At 44.5% G+C, this 20,706-nt stretch overlaps 1 protein-coding gene across 3 annotated transcripts in view; it reads left to right on the top strand.

Moving 5' to 3' along the window:
- The window catches only part of ANO2 (anoctamin 2), a 350,061-nt gene that overhangs the window by 301,151 nt on the left and 28,204 nt on the right, over nucleotides 1–20,706 (top strand). For all 3 annotated transcript variants that reach the window (XM_087855561.1, XM_087855560.1, XM_045781339.2), the window contains 3 exons: nucleotides 1,377–1,434; nucleotides 1,579–1,679; nucleotides 11,234–11,379. In XM_087855561.1, the coding sequence (XP_087711687.1) occupies nucleotides 1,377–1,434; nucleotides 1,579–1,679; nucleotides 11,234–11,379 (305 nt within the window). The remainder of the gene's footprint in view (nucleotides 1–1,376; nucleotides 1,435–1,578; nucleotides 1,680–11,233; nucleotides 11,380–20,706) is intronic.

Below are 20,706 nucleotides of genomic sequence, written 5' to 3'. Positions count from 1 at the left end.
GGTTTTTGTGGTATGGCCTCCCCCATCCTGCGTGATCTCATTAGCATAAATTTAGGTATAGTCCCAAGAGCCCACCATCAATAACAAACAGAATCTTATGTGGAAATTCTCAAGATGTAGAGGCTTCTCCAAGAACCAGCAACAAAGGCCAGATTCTTTATTATGTAACATGTCTAGATGTAAAATCACTTCTGATACTATTTCTCATGGTCAGAGCAGTTGGCTGCCTATAAGGAGATTTCCCAGTAGGCATTAACTTTGTCAGGAAAGCTTCCCTAGCACTAAAATCTCATCGAGCAGGCATCCATAACAAGAAATACTATTGTGCATGTTTGATAGTTTATTATAAATAGGTTTGTGACTAAAACCACAACCCCCTTCTTGGGATCTCTGCCATTGACTCTTATGAAATTATAATGGCAGAGAGACTGTCCATATTAATGGGTATATACTCCACTGGTGCTTTCTCTCTAGATTTAATGTCAATAGCAAATTTCATACATAGATATTCCAGGCCAAAAAATAGGGTCCCAACCCTGAGATAAGTTTGTGGTCTGTTGAAAGAGATGGTCTTGTCAACAGCACACCACCATAAGTGCCACCATAGAAGTATAAAGAAAGTATGAGGGAAATACTTCATTGTGGACAGAGATGGAAGACTTCACAGAGATGGAAAGATTTGAGCTGAGCCTTAAATAGATGGGTAGGATTTCCACAGGTAGACGAGGGGCTAACAGTTCAAGTAAGAAGGAGTCTTCTCATTACTTGGCTGGTTCCATGATTGGCTTTTCCCTCTCTGCTTCCCCTCTTCTGACCCAACTTCTTGTCCTCCAATAAGGTAGACCCAACTTGGAAGAGGAAGGAGGCAGGCTGCTTCCATGCCTTTGAATACTCTCAAGAAGTCTGGATTTTTCTTTTCTGATCCCAGGAATCTCTACTTGCAACTTTGGCCTGTCTCCCCCTCCATTTCCTGGGAAATCAGAAGCTCCCACCCAGGAGCCGCGATCAGAAATCAATTCTTGACATTGGTTGAGGGAGGAAGGTGCACAGACAGTACACTTAGGGATAATCCAAACCTTGTGGCGTTGAGGCTCCGAAATTGTCACAGGTGCCCACAAATGGGACCTTCCCTGCCCCACGCCAGCCCCAGCCCCAGCCCCTGTTCCCTGGACCTCAGGTTAAGAGACTAACCCTCGATGGTACAGGTGACGGCTAGCCGAGAACAAGTGCACACGCCCACCCATGGGTGATTTAGCTCCGCCCTGGATGGTACTTTCCTGGGGGGTGCTGGGCGGTGCTTCCTCCACGCAGAAGGCACGCCTTCCAGCAGCCCCGCCTTCCTCCTTCCCTAACGCTCCCGCACTTCTGGATTTCAGGTTCGTGGGCAGACCTGGAAGCTACGTTTACGTGTTCGATGGTTACCGCATGGAAGAGGCAAGTAGAGCCCCTCGGCTGGTGGTGCGTAGGTGCACGCCCGGCCCCGTCCGTTCCCCCTCGCAGCGTGCCTCACTTCTTGCCCCTGCTTCTCTGAGCTCCGCTTGGTCTAACCACATCTTCCGTTATCTTCTCTTCTGGCAGTGTGCTCCGGGGGGCTGCCTCATGGAGCTCTGCATCCAGCTCAGCATCATCATGTTGGGGAAGCAGCTGATCCAGAACAACATCTTTGAGATCGGAGTCCCGTATGTAATGACCTCGTCTTCCCCCCCACTTGCCGCCAGGGCCTAGCCCCACACGGCCAGACTTCCAGCAGGACGTTCCGGCGCCCTCCTCTCCGAGAGTCCGGTTCTTTACTCCTCTGTCCACTGGCCAGTAATCTTCCTCATGAGGCAGGGCCCCTCCCACAAGGCTTGTTTGCCGATCTGATTTGGGAGGGTTGAGGCTTAGAAAGATTAATAGGCCCTTGCTTCGAGAACCTAATGGCTAAGACGCAGAGCTAGGAGTCAGGTAGTTTGGACCTCAAAGTGTAAAATACGATTAATGCGCACTGTCCTCCCACCGGATAAGTAAAAAAGACTCTCATGGTGGATATAAATGAATAAGGAAGTTTGAAATGCTGTGTGATAATTTTGAGAAATCTCTAAGAAGCGGTGGGATATATGATTTTAGGAGAGGAAGGATGCAGAGCTGGTAAAACTCACACGGGATCTCCATGTGGATCTTCTCTCCCCTCCCACGTGGTTTGATACAAATTTCATAGCAGGACCTCTTTCAGTTAGGTATTGCACTGAGAGAGGCATGAAAAGAAACAATGACTCACAGGCACTGGATCTAAAAGAAATGAAAACTCAATAATGAAAGCCTACCTTCAGGTCAAAGAACAATGTAACCTCCCACCCCCATCTTGCATTTCTATTGCTTTTTGGTGCTCACGTACCATTTCTTAGGCTCAATGCTTCGGGTGTTTTTCTGCCCTCACTCTGAGACAGTCTCGGGTAGCCCTTGGGTGTGTGCTTTTCTTGGAGGAGGATGGGTAAGAATGTCGGTGTCTGGGTATCTTGTAGCACCCCCCTGCTTAAGCCAGCCTCTAGTCATCGGTCAGGAAATGATCACTTTTGAGAACTCCGCCCTCCCAAAGTGTGCCCTGTTCCCAGCTTTCTGATCGAAAGTCGTTCGGTGATAGTCAAGCAAAGCTGGAGACACACATGGTCACCGTTCTCTAGGAGCTTACCATCTCAGAGAGAGACCACATTTGTTATGGATAAACATCCAGAAAATATACAGACCAAGAAAAGATGTACCAAAGCCACATCTGGCTCCTTTGAAGCTACAAGACCAGCCCTTCCACTCCTGCCACAAAGGAAAGTCTCCATTCTCCTTCAGACATCTGGGGAAGACACCTGTCCTTCCAGTGTGTCGTTATTCTGCTCTGGATGGAATTGTATACAGCTTGCAGGCATGAGATTTATTCATCCCTGGACATCTGCTCTACCACTTAGTCCATTCACTCTGGACCCAGAGGCCTTTCATAGAGGATAAGAGAGACAAGAGCTCTGGCAGATGTTTGGACAATGTATTGGCATGTCCCCCCACCTACCAACTCCATCGGCTCCATAACAGATGAAATGAACACACGGCTGTTTGCCTTGAAGGCTAAATTTCCTTGTTTATGTTTGATACATGTTTAATATGCCACACTTTAATGGAGGGCAATTGCACAGTGACTCATAAAGCTATGGGCAAGTCACTTCCCTAAGTCTTGCTGTCCTCCTCTCTTGATGAAAATGATGGCATTAGAATCATCTCTAAGGTGTTCTCATTTCAGCTCTCACGTTCAGTGACCCTCTCCTTTAATCAGTGAAACTGGACACTGCTGGTTCCAAATACAGGTCCCTTCTATTTCAAAAGATTGTTCCTCATTTCAGTTTCTAGTCTGTTAGAGGACACATGCAACATAATTATGTAGTTAATTTCGTATGTATGTAATATATTAACTATATGAGATACATAGTTAATTATAATAATAAATATGTTGTTAATCCCTGAGGATGTAGGACAAAAATTCTTCTACCAAGCCCCAGTATTTTTATCTCCAAAGTTCTTTGTACGTCTACAGGCCGTATTCTGAGTTTGGCCACGTGAAATCACTATGATGGTGATGATTGGATTTTCCACTCCCTAGTCAGAGCCTGCTCTCAAGAAATTAGACCCCACCCAATCCAGAGTTCGAGCATCTAGTGATATCCTTATGTGTGACACCGCTGAGAAACATGACATACTCAAGAAAAGAGAAAGGAGTCTTTCATTGTCAAAAGAGAAATGACAGTTGAACCTGACAGTACGGAAGGAGAGGTATAAATTGAGGCATTATAATATACTCACTGTGTGACCTTGGTAAAGTTATTCTAAAAAGATTTTCATGCAACCTGGCTTATGTGAAAATAAAGGTTGGATGAATGCCCAGCCGTCCAGAAAATAGAAGATATGGAGTCCAAGAAAGGAGGAGCCATTCTTCGGGGTTCCAGGCAGCCTAGGTGCACTGAGCTGTATTACCTTTATGTCTGTAAGTGATGCTTCGTGAGTGTTGCTTGTCCAAGAATGAGATTGGAAAGACCAAGTCAGGAGCACTATTTTTCTCTTCTGTTCAGGGCCTGATGGCTTTTGGCTCCTGTACCTTCAGATTCTTTCCCCAGAGGAGATAAATATTAGTCTTAGAAGCCAGATTTGATTTTTAAAAACAGAAGCAAGTCTGAGGAATTAGGTAGGTGATTATACTAGTTAAGAATAATTGGGATAAAATATATAAGATTATGTAGTTAGAAGATGTTTATCATCTACTTCTGAAAGCGATTTTCTAAGATTCTTCCAAAGAAAATTTTGAAATATTAAAGACTATCTAATTGACTTTTATCAGTAACGAGTCAGCTATAATTTCTCTCTCTCTCTGAGGGTGAAACATTCTTATTAGATTCTGTGTGTGTGTGTGTGTGTGTCTTGCAAAAAGTACCATATCCACAATTTTGATGCCCTTGAGAATCTTACAGTCTAGTAGGTTTCTTGTAGAACATTGTTTCCCAACTTCAGTGATTTGTGAGCTATTTTTTTTCATACAGCATGCAGCCTTTATTTATTTTTTTTATAATATTTTTTTATTATGTTAGTCACCATACAGTACATCCCTGGTTTTTGATGTAAAGTTCGATGATTCATTCATTGCTTATAACACCCAGTGCACCATGCAATACGTGCCCTCCTTACTACCCATCACCAGCCTATCCCATTGCCCCACCCCCCCTCCCCTCTGAAGCCCTCAGTTTGTTTCTCAGAGTCCATAGTCTCTCATGCTTCATTCCCCCTTCTGATTACCCCCCCTTTCTTTATCCTTTTCTTTTTAAAGTGTTTTTTCCTCACACCTACCTAAACAGCTATTTGCATATTCATCTCCCTTTTTATTTAAATAAAATAACCAACTCACTTTTTATTTAAATTCGTAACATTTCTGAAAATGGAAAACGGACACTGTCAGCTACCATGAATAGCAAGTAGAAAGTAGCAAGTAGAAAGAAATACGATAAAAAGTAAACATTATTAAACAACCAATGACATTGGTCCATGATCTGCATTCTCTTTGTTGTAAAGGAAGTTGCACAGGCACTGGGGAGTTGTTAAAGACATGCCAGCAGCAGACTGGGGTTTTCTCCTTGACTGCCATCAGACAGGCTGAACGAGAGCAGGAAAGGAAAGAAGTCTCCCAGATGCTCTACTGAGATGGAGGCCAAGTGCAGAGACCTCCAAAGGTGTCAAATGAACTGCTGGTGCGATGTGTCTGTGTCTCGGGAAACCTTGCTTTAGAGCAATAGTATCACCTGTTAATCCCACAGGTTTCCACAAGGCTGGCACAGATGTGGGGCATGTGCATGGATACGGTACAGCTGCCCTTTGGGACCTGGAAAAGCCTCGCCGCCTCGCTCAGAATCTCCTTGGCTACCCCTTAAATCTGGCAGGTGCCAGATCTACCCCCAAATCTGCAGGGCTGTCCAGCAGCCTGGCTCGTCCAGGCACTTTCCCCCAGGCAGTGGTAGTCCCACCTTGGCCAGGCCTGATTCAGAGGCCCCTGGGATGAAGGAAACAAAGTGCTTCAAAGGGAGGCAGTAAAACTGGGGGCAGTAGGCTCCTTAAAGACAGCTCTGCGACTAATTGAGGACATGATAATAAATAAAACTGGGTTGCGTGATCTGGCCTCGGACTATCCCCACTCAGCAACCCCAGGCTTCTGGGGCCTGACACAGTTGTGACAGATGCTTTCCAGAGAGGAGCTGGATGGTTTTAAACATTACAGGCCCCAGAACAATGCTCATCGGCATCTCCATCTGAGATGACTTCAGACATGGAGGGCTGCGTGGCAGAATCGGATCTTGTGCTATTTATTACCCGAGTCCCCTGACGGGTTTCCATTCCTCCCCCACTGCTGCCCCCCACACTGTGCCTTTCCCATATGTGTTTGTGCAAGATAGACTTTGCATCAAGATCGCATGGGGCCCCTGAAACATGCCACCCCACGTCCCAACTTCTCACCATAATTTTAACTCAAACTTAGCTCCAGTCATTCTTGAAGCAAAATTGGAAATGGGCCTTTTATTATTAAGAAAGGTAGATTTTTTTTTTGATAAAAGATAAAATGCTGTCTTTTTCAAATGCTTCTCCTGGGCAAAGCCTGAGGCAGCCAGAGCACATATATGAATACTTCCAGCAGCAAAATGTCCCCCCATCCTATTCATACTAAAAACACCAGATCACATCCCAAAATAGCTGTAATGTACCCTGGACACGGCCGGCAAGATTTTATAAACTTTCTGCTTTTTTTTTTCTTTTGGTAAATGTGATAAATATTACATTTCAAGACATAAAACAGTCTCTCTTTAAAGCCATCAAAGGCGAAGGAGGTCTGTGTTCTCAAAGACAGTGGAATCTGGCCATGAATCAGAAGTTTAAGGAACAAATTTGAACCTTGTCAGGTGTCAAGGAAAGGAATACATAGCTCAGAGGTCGCGGTGTTCCTCTTCTTTGGCCCATTTAGGGCTTGGTTCTGCCTTCTCTAATGAGGCCTGAGGTGTGTGGAGCCAGGGTCCGTGGGGCGCTGCCTGGGGTCCAGATTCCTGTGGCAGGAAGGCCTAAGGTGTGACGGACAATCACCATGGTCTTGGGGTGAGCCCGTGGGGCACAAGCAAAGGAAAGGCTCCAAGCTTTCCGGACAGTTTCTCAGACCTGTCATTAAAAAGGGACGGAAAAATAGCAGAGCAGATGAAAAGGACAAGGGGGTAACATCAAAGGAGTTATTTTAACGAGCAAGTGCATCATACGGTCGGAATCATAATCTGAAGTTTTCCAAACGGCCCATCTGTATGTTGTACAATTTGCAGGATTCCTGTTAAATCCTGTTCTCGAGGGACTTTATTAATTTTTTTAATGCACACTGAGATCTCCAGGAGGGGAACTTCTGGGAAGAGGGGTGCATAAGAATTATTTGTGGATTCCCCCCCGCCATCGTCTTTGACCTCCCTACAGTGTATAACGCTGTGATGAAGTCTATCCTGAAACTCCCCTTCCACCCTTCCCTTCTTTGCTACATGGGCTCAGAGTTGACCTTCTGTTCCTAAGACGGCTGCTTTCTTGCCCTTGGAAGGCTCCACTCCCTCTCCCCAGTCCTTGACTGTTGGTGTTCCTTCCCGTGCTCTATCCACAGGTGGGGCTCATTGCTAGGGTTTCGGGTCCTCTCTCCAGGGTGATTCTTACCATTGTTAGCTTCCACCCGGACCTGTTTTAAGGGCTGTAGACCCATGTATAAAAGGCTTACTAGATATCCCTACTTAGTTGTCACGTGGGATCCTCTGCCACAACCATTCCTCCCCTTCATCAAAATGGCCTCTTCTCTAGTGTTCTTGTTTTAGCAAACTGTATCACCATCCACACCCATGCCCTAGACCCCAGAATGGTCCTTGGCTCCTCATTCTGCTTCCCTTCCCGTGTACGAGTCACCACCAGCTTCTTAACTCTGCTTCCTGAGCCTGTCTCAGCCTTCCTCATATCCACTGTAGTCACCGTGGACTCTGCGGCCTTAATCTCTCACCTCAGCCACTGCCTAAGATGGCCAACAAGGCCTTCCATGCTGCGAAGTTGGTGCCACCTTTTCACTCTTCTCTTTCCTTACTTTTTCTCTCCTCATCTCTGCTCGGAGCCTTTTGAACTCCTTTCAGTCTCTTCTCTGAGCCATTCTCATATTTGCTTTGGGCCATTGCACAGATCATCTCCTCTGCCTAGAACACGCCTTCTCCCTCTTTCCCATACTTCTGTCATCTTTCATCATTTAATTGGTTTACACATCTCTTTCTTGGGGAAAACTTTCCCTGATTTAGGTTAGGTTAGTTTTCTGTTTTCTGTTTTCATAATTATCTAAATCTCTCCCTCCATAATGCTCATTACACATTATCAGTAGCAATTGTTTAAGTGTGCGCTTCCCCAGCTGGATCACCTCATTAAACACATCGGATGTCATGTTTTTTCCTGGAGACCATCATCTGGGAATCTTCGTTCTCCTGTTCAAACCCAAACTGTTCGTTCACTAAACCTTCTACCTAGTTACCAATCCCAGTTAGACCCAGCACTTCCTTTTTCTGATGGATTTCTTGTTTGCTGAATTCCATTGTTTTCTTTCTTATTTTATATCCTTGGTTGGTGAAATTCATTCTCCAAGAACTTCATGAGGGTGGATGCCTAGAAGGATATCATTTTTAAAACCTTGCATGGTTTACATTTTTTTATTCTGCCTTTGCACTTAATATATAATTTGACTGGGTATAAAATCCCTTGCTAAAAGTCATTTGCCTTCTCAATATTTATAAATTTTTCTAGCATTTTCTAGTGTCGAGAGCTGATGTTGAGAATTCTATTTTTTTGTTTCCAAATAATTTTTAGAGAATCTGTCTCTCTGGAAGTGGAAGCTTTTAGAATCCAGTTCATTATTCCTAGAATGGTGAAATCTCACTATCATAGGCTTTGGTGGAGGTCCTTTTTCTTATCATTATGCTGAGTAGGTCCTTCCAATCAGAAAATGCATATCTTTCAGCCCTGGGACGTTTTCTTGTATCTCCTTGTACTTTCTACACCATTTTCTCTGTCTTCTCTTTCTGATTAAATGTTGGAGTTGCTAGACTGATTAATTTTCTTATCTTTCTTTCCCATTGTCGTTTCTATTTTTTTTCTGAGAGTTTATTGATATTTTAACTTCCTATCATTTTATTGGATTTATTGCAGATCTAGAATTTCTCCAGTTCATTTTTTTCCTCTGAATAAACTTTTTACTCCTGCTGATATTGGGGAAATGGTAGTTAGTCACCTGGGCAATATGGGTAGACAGAGAAACTAGAATCTGCTGTTCCATTGACCAATCACTACTGCCTGCCTTTGATGATACCTGAATGATACCTGATTGCCTGAAACTCCTGAACCCTTCTGAGATTGCAGCATGAGTGGGCTTGCTTTTCTCGGCTGTCTTTCACTGTAGGGACTTGGTATTCAGCCATCACGGCTTCACCTTCATCCACTGTCTGTCTTCCAAGATATTTATTAACATCTCTCATACATTGCTGTACTCATGACTCTTTTCTTTAACCTTGCGGTTTTAGACATTTTAAAATTCATTCACTGTCACTTTAGTAGCATTTCAGAAGTAGAAAGGAATATGTGCTCAATTTCCATATTTAATTAAAACCACTGATTTTTCTTACTAAAGATTTGGCCCAAATTTTCTGGTTACTGGTATCTGAAGCAAAAGTCTCAATTTCAGTTCTGATTCTGGACCTCCTCTTCCTCCATCCTTCCTTCCCTCTCCCTTTTCCTTTTTTTCTTTTCTTCTCTCTCTCTCTCTATTTTTGTTCTTCACCTTTCCTTCTGTCTTGACCTGTAGACAGAGTCTCAGCCAGTCCACACTATTTGGCTTCAGAATCTTTAAGTTCCACCTAGGTTTTTTCTTGATTTCTTATTACCACAGAATTATTGCTTGCTCTTTTATTATGAAATACTGTATTTTACTGCTGCTTCTGTGGATCTCATTCTTTAAATTCTTCTGTGATGGTGATGATGATGATGATGCTGGTGGTGGTGGTGACAGGGACAAAGATAAATATATTTATTGAGCTCTTAGCATGTACCAAGCCTTAAGTTAAGCATGTTACATAGATTATCTCCTTTAACTGACCTATGGGCTAGTTAATATTTATTTTCTCATAGATAATAAAATTAAAGCTTATGGAGTTTTAATAGCCTGTCCAAGAAAATACAGCTGTTGAGTTGTGAAACTGGGTTTTAAGCAATTATTTTCTGCCATCAAAAATCAGACTTTTACCCACTATACTACACTATTCTACGTCTTCTTGATGGCAAGTGGTATTACACAGGACACTGATCAAAACATTATTTTGAACCATTAGATTTCCACTAACTGTCAGGAGCATTTTCTAACGATGGAAGCCATACCTAAATGATATCGAGAACACTCCTCTGGAAATAGCTGCATAGAGGTTAGATGATCCTGTGTGGGAAATGTGGGGGGAATTCCTGCATTGGATGGAGCATGGACTTCAAAATCCCTTTAACTCTTCAGATCTGTGATTCTGACTGTTCTGCTATTAATTCTCCTCCCAACGATCTCCTAGAAACTTTCTTCTAGATTGATCAGCAAAACTGGTACCTTGTTCCTTTACCTAATTTCATTCTTTGTGATGGTGTATCAACAGGAAGTATGAAAAGACTATACCCTCAGACATATTTTAGCATTTAATAATAAAATTAATAACAGTTATTATCTAGTGAATGCTTGCTGTGTCCAGATATTATGCTAAGAATTGTATAAACATCATTTCACTTAATCCTCAGAGGCTGGGCCATTATTATTTTGGTTGACTTAGTCTACTTGAGCTGCATTCACAAAATATCATAGACTGTGGCACAAACAATAGATGTTGATTTCTCACAGTTTTGGAGGCTGGAAAGTCCAAGATCAAGGACTGGCAGAGTTTGGTTTCTAATGAAGGCCACCTTCCTGGATTGCAGATAACCATCTTCTTACTGTGTCCTCCCTCACGTAGTGGAGAGAGAAAGATCACTGTCTCTTCCTTCTCTTATAAGACTACCAGTCCTATTGGATTAGAACCCCGGTTTTATTACCTCACTTAATCTTAATTACCTCCTAAAAGCCCTATTATCCCCAAATGCATCTGGGGTTAGCCCTTCAACATATGAATCTTGGGGGGGGAGTCAATTCAACCCATCAGAGTGGTAGACAACATTTAGGTTGGCTTTAATGGAAATATGATGCTGTTTATGTTATTAAGACCTGAAAACATTTGAGCTGGGAGGAGAGCATCTTTCTAGTATTTTCTAGACATCCTGTCTTCCCCATGAAGAGGGCAGATAGATCACCTGTTATATAATAGGATGGTCTCAGTATTTGGCAAGAAGGGCCAACTGCCTTGTTCCTTCTCAAACAGTAGGAAGAGTTCAGTTTCTTTGGGTTTGAAGAAACCTGACCCTTTGTGGGGGGAAACTTTCATCATCCTGTTAAGAAAACCTCACATTGTCTTAAAGAGAAAAGTAGTCTCTTTAGTTCCCTCTCTCTGTCCTTGGAGCAGAGATAATTTTAGTGTTAAAAAGCCTTAGTTTTTTTTTTTTTTTTCCTCCTTCAGTCTGTAGAACTAACTGTCCTCCAGAGCTTTTGGTGACTGGTTCATTTCTTTCCCAGGAAGCTAAAGAAACTATTTCGGAAGCTGAAAGATGAGACAGAACCTGGAGAAACTGACTCTGCCCACTCAAAGCATCCAGAGCAGTGGGACCTAGACTACAGCTTGGAGCCATACACTGGACTGACTCCAGAGTACATGGAGATGAGTAAGATCCCATGATCTTTCCTTCCACCTGGGGGAGGATCACACAGGGGGTCTGCATGAAGGGCAAGGAAAGGGGTTAGGGAAAGGACAGGGGAAGTCTCTGCATCTTCCTGGGCTTCATGGATACACAACGTCACCTTCAGTGCCACATGGAAGTGAGGAGGGTAGGGCAGAAGGAACCCTGGAATCAGAACCAGGAGCAAATCTATTACCACCTTGACACTAGGGTGATACACTTTTCTTCTTGGCCTTCCTCTCATCTATGAAATGAGAAGTTTGGTCTCTCAGGTCCCTTCCCATGGTGTCTGTCATTGACAAACCTGAAACGGAAATAGTGAAACCTGAAATTTAAGAATGGACTGTCCATTAAGCAAGAGCAAAGTAATCCTAGGACACTCAGGGCAAGGATACATCCATCTTTGAAATGGAGACTATAGGAGAGTCCAGCACTCTACTCAGGTGGGGCTGGGTAAAGTATCAGCTTTTCTCTTAAAAAGTTGGGGTGTTTTGTGTAGGGGATGAGAGGTAGATTTCTAGTTACAGAGCCTCTTGCTGTTCTTGGCGAAGGCTTGAAAGTAGGACTGCATGTAGTACAGGCTGGTGGAACACAGTCATTTCACATGTGGTTTAAAAGCCATGAGTTCTCCGTTACAAGTGCCCCAACTTAGATTAGCTGCCTTCAAGTTCTTGGTTGCCCGTGAATAATCCTGACCTTTTCTTGGGGTGGATATTTGAGAAGCCTCTTCATCAGAAGTATCACTCGGTAGTTTATCACTGGACCTATTGTTGTGCTTGCATAATGGTTGTGCCTCCTTTGGTTCATCACTTATGAATAGGGGGCCCCCAATGCCTCTCTGTGCACCAGGCCTCTCACTTGTTATTTCTCATGGATATTTCTCCTCTTCGGTTGATAAGAATGCATGTATGCTAAGGGTAGAGGGTCTAGAGTAGTAGATGGCTATAAAAGGTCTGTTCTAGTTCTGGGGTTCTAAAATTCCAGGCAAAATCTGCACTTTGTAATCTAAATACACTCACCAGAGAAGGAACAATCATCATATCTGCTTCAGGAACAATAGGCTAGGACCCAGTTGAGGTGAATATGTAGCTCCTTATGCTCTCTGTCTTTATCTCAGCGCTACCGACCGACTGCTGATCCCTCTCTGGCACTGAACCAGGTATTTACACAGGTGATCACTCACACTCCAGATGCCACTCCTCTGTGTCTGCCATCCTGTCAGGTAGAAATTGCTGCCAGAGGCTTCCATTGGGGAAAGGGCTTACATTAAAAATCCCTGGGCTCTGTCTCCCAACCCCCAATCCTCCAACCCCAGTCCCCCACCCCCACCACACAGCTATCCATATAGGTGTTCCCGGCCTGCCTGCCTGTCTGTCCAGATAGCTGGCTACTTCCAAGCTTCCTCTTTTGAGTCCTTAAGAGCAGAGACACTTGAGCTTTAACCCCTGGGTTCAAATCCTGGCTCTCTGACCAACTATTTGGACAGCTTTGGGTAAATGGCTAACTTTTATGTGTCTCAATTTGCTTTAGCTGTAAATAAATAAAATTAATAATAATAATAATAATAATAATAATAATAATAATAATATGTACCTCATGGGATTGTTGTATTTAATGAATTAGTATCTGCGAGGTGCTTATTGGAAGAGTGTCTAGCACATATAAAAGTTGTGCTGTCGAGTATTGCTGTTTCTTTCAATGGTCTTGAGGTGCCAAGAAAGCAGAGCGTAGGGATCTATGTGCACTTTGTCAGCCACCGTGGCAGTGAATGGACACCCACTATGTGTTCAGACTTGGGCACTTTATGAAGTAATGAGAAGAGGAAAAAAACCCAAGAACTAGACTTCGTGGCTTCTAGAAGACGTTCATACCCCGATTTTGTAGACAGAAATTTGCCGCGGCACGTCTGCAGCGCGCAGCCGCAGCACCCTTAATTCGTCGATTGGGGAGAAGGACGAGGCACAGACAGGTTAGCTTGCGAAAGAGAGCGCGGGTGCAGGGGACAACCGCCACGAGTGATCGCCCCGAACAGCTGCAACCTCGCGTATTTATTGGCAACAATCAAAGGCAATTACAATCACAATCTATCAAGGGAGTGATCCGTATTACATTCTAGTGAATAGTAGCGCATCACGGGGAGGGTCACGGGATAGTGGTGCATGATCACGGGGAAGGTCATGGGATGGTGGTACATCACGGGGAAGGTCAGGGGATCAGGTGATGTAACGTTTAGCAAGTAGGGCCTATTCTTAAGCATGTTTCTAGGGGCCCCGCGGGCCACCGCCAAGTCAAGAGCAATCAGGTTTCAGCAGTGTTCTGCACCAAAACAGCTGGGCATCCCCAACTGGCAGGCTGGCCGGGCGTTCCCCGCCGCTTGACTCTTAACAATGAAGGCTGCAGGGTCACCAGAAACATGCCTTCCTATTATATCCCTAACATAAGTCTTCGGCCAGTGGCTGCTGCAGAAATTAATTCTGTAGATTAAACAAAACACAGGTGCGTGCGCGCGCACACACACACACACACACACACACACACACACCTCTTTACAGGCTATAAGGGAACAAATCAACCATCTAATAGAAAGTTTGAAAATAGGGAAAAGAAGGGAGCAGGTCTCCCAAACTTACCTCATTTCAGCCCAATTTTTATTAGCAGTTTGGTGCCATTTCTTCTTAGACCCTTTTTGTTATGTATATGATTTAAAAATAAAGTTGTCATCATATGCACACATTTGTTGTTTTTTCAGTTAGTATTAGATGAACAAGTATTTTCTTTTTTTTTTAATTATAATAATATTTTTTTATTATATTATGTTAGTCACCCTATAGTACATCCCTGGTTTCTGATGTAAAATTCGATGATTCATTAGTTGCGTATAACACCCAGTGCTCCATGCAATACGTGCCCTCCTTACTGCCCATCACCAGTCTATCCCATTCCCCCACCCCTCTCCCCTCTGAAGCCCTCAGTTTGTTTCTCAGAGTCCGTAGTCTCTCATGTAGATGAATAAGTGCTTTCAAGTTGTCATATAATATTCAAAACTAAGAGCTGCATCATAAGTGATCCCTCTAATAAGTGTACCATAGTTTATTTGCCGATTTTCCAGTGAAGCACAGTGGAGGCTCATTTTCCAATTCTTCCCCTATTTTAATGATCTAATATATATTGTCTTCATGCATATAATCTTTTCAATATTTACTAATGATTCTTCAATGTAGATTCCTACAGATGTGATTACTAGATTGAAGGTATGGCCATTGTATAGTTCTTGGTTTACTTTACCAAATTGCTTTCTAAATTAGACCGATTCACCGAGCTACAGGCAATGTACAAAATACTCTTCCAGCAAATACAAATTATTTAGTATCCTGAAGTAATGTGATACGAAGGAATTATCAATGTAGAATAAGCTTGAGATTCTCAGCCTGTAGCCACCTCATTCCACCTTATTGATTTGAATATTCCAGACTCATTCTGTAAGACTCAGGTTTCACAGTGCTTCCTCTGTGAAGTCCTCATAGACCAAGCTCCATTCCTCCTAAGAGGAATCATTATTTGCTTCTCTGTCCCAGCATTATATATGGTATACACAGTGATGGTGTATCTTACAGAATTATGGTAATATTACTCACATAGCTGTTCTTCTGCAGACCCAGTCTATCAGATTCTAAAGAGCAGTGTGTAGGAATCATGGCTTATTCATTTCCATGTCCTTCATAACCTAGCACATTTCCTGCCACATAAGAGGTACTCACTGTGTCCTATAAACAAAGATGAGTAAATGAATGGTTTATTAATTAATGAGGGATGGTTTCTTAACAGAAGTTAAGTGTTTACCAATTTTAAGTGGCAAATGAAGGATCATCTTCAAAGTGGGGCTTGTTTGATGGTGGGTCAAGGATGTTTTGAAGAGATTTCCAGTTGTAGATGGGAGGTTGGACTTGATCCCCAAGGTCCCTTCTGGGTTTGATGGTCTGCATATTAATGATAAGAGTAAGGGAGAGTATTCCAAAGAAAAGGACTCACAAGGTCCAAGAGTCTCCTGGCCATGAGTAAGTGTTGCCAAAGCAAATGGTAGATGTTGGGTAGGAAGGGTTTGGATGAAGCTATGGTAGTTTAATGGTGAATCCAGAAGATCAGACAAGTTTGTGTTTCACATCAGGCCATAGGGAGCACTTGTAAAATCTTGGCCAGCTGTGACTGTGTTTTCCTTGAGGAAACAGGCAGCAAGTACAGAGGCGAGGTATTAAGACAAAGGAAGGAAGAAGAAACAGGAGGGTTCATTCACTCATTCTTTCATTCATCAAACACTTATTAAGCACATAGGGGAGGAATGAATTTGGAGACCAGGACAGGGTCAATAGTTCAGAATGATATTGATTCAGTCTTCTGTGGAGGAGGAAGCCTGAATCACACATGGGTTTTCCCAGCTGAGTTCCACAGAAACTCACTCCCAGAATTCTTTAGGCCATTTCGCTAAGCTATCGATCATTTTAGAGACATGACTGTTTTATTTCATACTTTATATAAGTGCAAGTACTATGTTTCTGAGTTAGATTCCTTTCATTCCTTTTGCCTCTGGAATATCCTCTTCACCCTGGAAGGGAGTATTTGCTCCCATGTACAATCAAAGTCTGGGCTGCAGACTAAACTTTACTAAATATTACTCCACCTAGTAGTATAGGCTAAGCGAGGGTAGGGGTGGGCTCTGGAGTCAGACCACCAGGCTTCTAGTCCCAAGCCTGCATCAGCTAGTTACGTGACTCTGGGCTTGATGCGTAAAGTCAGCCAGGCTTAGCTTCCTCATCTAGAAAGTAGATTTGATGAAAATAGCACCTACCTTATAGAATGGTTCTGAGAAGTAGGTCATGGATATAGAGTAGTTAAAAACCAGTGCTGGGTACACGTAGGCTCTCCGTGAATACGAACTGCTACTATTCTTGTCAAGAGTCCAGTTTCATTCCCTTTAATCTAGGAATGAACTAAAAACAGTTTGAAGCCCAGTTGCTGGCCCAGTCATTTAAGCGTCTGACTCCTGGTGTCCACTCAGGTTGTGAAGTCAGGGTCATGAGATCGAGCCCTGCATCAGACTCCACACTCAGCAGAGAGTCTACGTGAGATTCCCTCCCTCTCCTCTTGCCCCTTCTGTGCATGCCCCTGCTCACTCTTGTGCATGCACTGTCTCTCTCAAAGAAAGAAAGAAAGAAAGAAAGAAAGAAAGAAAGAAAGAAAGAAAGAAAGAGACAGAAAAGAATAAATAAATAAAATCTTAAAAAATAAAAAACAACAACAGTCTGAAGCCCTCAGTGTAGTGAGCCCTAGAGGTTCTTCCCAACCCATGAGTGTAGGGCTGGGCAGTAATGTTGAAGGACTGAGGGTACCAGACTCCAAAGCAAATCTAAGAGTCCCACTCAGAAGCATGAGATGTAAACACTCCAAGATGTTTGTCTTTTCAGAGACCTCTACGCCCTTAGGGCTCTACTTGTCAAGTCTGGCATCTCAAATGGGCTCTTTCTGTCATCTGTTTATCTAAAACCTACAAGCTTTTGGGGCGCCTGGGTGGCACAGCGGTTAAGCGCCTGCCTTCGGCTCAGGGCATAATCCCGGCGTTGTGGGATCGAGCCCCACATCAGGCTCTTCAGCTATGAGCCTGCTTCTTCCTCTCCCACTCCCCCTGCTTGTGTTTCCTCTCTCACTGGCTGTTTCTATCTCTGTCAAATAAATAAATAAAATCTTTAAAAAAATAAAATAAAATAAAACCTACAAGCTTTTGTTCCTCCAGTCATCTGAAAAATAATCAGTATTGTCTTCCTGATCCAGGAATTCAATTATCCCCCTTAGAGCCTTCCTCTGGCTTCTTGAATACAGCTCAAGTTTTGAGGCTCCAAATGTGGGCGACAAGATGACTTTCTTCTGTCATTCACATGGTCATTAGAGGAAATCTCATTTTTCTTGGTCACGAGTTTACATCCTGTCAGACTTTCATGGAAAGGGGGGTGCATTGTGCTTGCAAACATACCTACTCACTCATTTGGAGTGAAGGCCAGATCATGACTTTGGAGGGCCAAGGGCTATCCATCCCCCCTGATGTCTAGATGCGTCCACCAAGACCTGTGAGCGTCGCCCAGTGGATGGAAACACATCGGGCAGGCCGTGCTCAGAGAGCAGGGTTGCAACACCCTCCTGAAATTGCAGATTTGAACTTGTGGGTTCAGGAGGAGCACCCCAGAGTGGCACAGACCCCGTCTTCTCCTCCAAGATTCCTCTCTGACTTTGCAGCAACTCCAGCTGGGGAGAGTCCCGCTCAGTACGATCCAGAACCTTTTTTATTATTGGCTCCTTACCTCACTGGTTTTGCCCCTACTAAGAATTTTGCATTCCCACTCAAGCCCCCACTGTTCCTCCTTCTTCCTCTTCTTTTTTATTTTTTTAATTAATTAGTTAATTTTTAAAAGATTTTACTTATTTATCTGTGAGAGAGAGAGCATGAACAGGGGGAGCGGCAGAGGGAGGAGCAGAGAGGGGGAGAAGCAGACTCCCTGCTGACCAGGGAGCCTGACCTGGGGCTCGATCCCAGGACCCTGGGATCATAACCTGAGCAGAATACAGATGCTTAACCTACTGAGCCACCCAGGTGCCCCCATCTTCTTTTTTTCATTATCATCTGTGTTCCCCATGCTATACTTTTCATCTCCGTGGCTTATTTATTTTATAACCAGAAATACTTACCTCCTTTGCGTGATTGCAGATACATCCTAACGTGTCCCCTGCTTCCTTTTCCCCCCTCTTCCCCATTTCATCCTCACTTTTTAAAATGGCTTTTCTAAAATGCAGTCCAGAGCATGTGTTCTTTTCTCCATAAAATCCTTCAATGTTACTGACTTCCCTTAAGTTAAAGTTCCAATGCCCGGCAGGGTGTAGCTTGCAAGGTCGTCCAGGAGCTGGCTCTGCAAATGCGCACCTGCTTACCTCCTGCTTCCAGGGCTGGTTTGCCTGTGCTGGTCTGTCTGCCTGCAGCAAGTTCTTGCTGAGTTGCTCAGGCTCAGACAAGTCTCTTGGAAGCAGTTTTGGGTTTGTCCATCAACAGTTCTTCTGGGTCTCCTACACCTGCTTTGGTAGAGGGAAAAAAATGTGAGTGTTTGAGGGCAGAGACCCCCTTTTTCCTCCCTAGACTCACCACTTGGCACATTTCCTGGAATGGAGTAAGACCTTAATAAGATCTTTCTTTCTTTCTTTCTTTCTTTCTTTCTTTCTTTCTTTCTTTCTTTCTTTCTTCCTTCCTTCCTTCCTTCCTTCCTTCCTTCCTTCCTTCCTTCCTTCCTTTCTTTCTTTCCTCTTTTTTTTTAGATTTATTTGTTTATTTGAGAGAGAGACAGAGAGCATGAGCAGGTGGGGCAGAAGGAAAGGGAGAGAGAATCTCAAGCAGACTCCCCACTGAACATGGATCCTGATGCGGGGCTCGATCTCACAACCCTGAGATCACGACCTGAGTTGGAAGCTTAACAGACTGTGCCCCCCAGGCGCCTCTCAGTGAAATGTGTCTTGAATGAATGGCACTTTAGCTCCCTTCCTTCAGTGGCAGAGAAATAGGGGCCTCACTCCTTTCTGTCCCATGATATTTGGGGAGGCCTTCCTTTTCACTGTGGACATATTTAGATATATTTTTTATATGTGGCAATTTTCATCTCCCAAGACCAGAGTGAACCATGTTTATGATCAGGGCTTCCCTCGAAGAAAAGTCACTTCTGGCTCTAATTTGCTCCTTTGCCTTCGGGGATCAAGTCGTTAGTGGAAGTGGACAGAGTGGAATGCTGTCCCTCGGACTCGGATTTAAGCTCAACTCCGATTTCTTGTCTTCCCTCTGCAGTGCCCCCATCCTGGCCATCCCCTGAGGGCATTGCTGGGTCAGCACCTGGGCCAGGCACCGAGCCCACAGAGGCAACAAGTGGGACCCAGGCCCTCCAGGACCTCAGGGACTAGCGGCTGAGAGAGAGGGCCAGACAGTTACAAGCAAGGGCCCTATTGTTACAAAACAAGCACGAAACAAAACGCAGCTCACTGTGCTTTCTTCAGAGAGGCTAGGCCTTGACAGCTCGCGTGTGACTGAGCAGAGGTGTGCTGTAGAGAGCTGTCCATTCTCCTCTTTGTTCCGGGCTGTCATTGCCCGCTCACCAGACTTCCTTGGGTTTTAGAACTGTACTGAGGCTGAACAAACTCTGGCCTGGAAACAAGATAGCCCTCTCCCAGCCGCCACCTCAGGCTTGTTTTGAGGCATTAGACAAGGCCAGGAGGAGAACCCATCCCGGGGAAACATTTCTCCACTCCTCTGCCTGGAGACTCCACTTCCTGGGACGATTCCTGCGTGTGTGGCCACAGGGATGGCTCCACCACCCTCCAGGCCCCGAGCTGAGAAATCTCAACATCGCTGTTCCTTCACTCTTCGGTCTCCACATACCTCCCATCCAGCTGGGTTGATCTTTTCTCTGGAATATCTCTGGAAGCTGCTGCTTGTGCTCAGCCTCTCAACCTCCTGCACCTGGTGCTTTTCCCAGCACACCCTCAAAACAGCCCCTCGCAACCACCCCCATCTTGCTCCTGCCCTGTTGATGCTTTCCAGCGTTAGTGTTGGTCTTACCATCCATTGTTCAGAGATTTCCAGGGTATCTTTACCAAGGCCTCTGTGGGAGGTTCTTTCAGTGTATTTAACCCTAGACTCCTTTTTACACATCCTTGGTCTGGCCAAGAGGGACCCCAACAGACAGCTTCTCACCCACAGCCTCCATTTCACTCCTTTCCTGCCTGACCTTCCCTAGCCACCTTGCCCTGGAACTCCCTGGGCCTTCTCATTCTGTTGTCCCCTCCTCTCCAAAACCCCTCCCCTCCCCAGCCCTCCGCTCCCCTCCCTCCCCCATTCCTCAGGATTTTAGCTGCCCCCACTCCCACCCCAGGATTTCAGACAAACTGCCTCCTCAGACAGCGATGCCTTTGATACCTCTGATAACTAACTTCCTGGGGGCAGGTTCCCGGAACCACAGGACCTAGTGCAGGCCCCACCACTGCACCAGCCCTGAAAACACACCAGAAAGCCCTGATACAGGAGGTACCCCTTCTCTGGCTCCGCCTTTCTCTTATCTAGGCTGAAACATCTCCCTTCCAGCAATGCTGCAGTCAGCTCTCAAGTACCAATGGGCTGATAATCCAATGGGTGGATTACCAAGAATGGGGGTTATCCCTGTTTCTCTTTCTCTGCCCTCCTCCTCCTTTCCTGTCTCTCCCGCCCCTCCTCCCCTTTACTTCTGCCTTCTCCCC

The sequence above is a fragment of the Ursus americanus genome, chromosome 25 (assembly GCF_024610735.1).
Source record: "Ursus americanus isolate L20-20 chromosome 25, mUrsAme1.1.p, whole genome shotgun sequence".
NCBI classification, from domain to species: Eukaryota; Metazoa; Chordata; class Mammalia; order Carnivora; family Ursidae; genus Ursus; species Ursus americanus.
The sequence above is the reverse complement of the archived record's forward strand: the minus strand, read 5'-3'. Positions and strand labels throughout refer to the sequence as shown.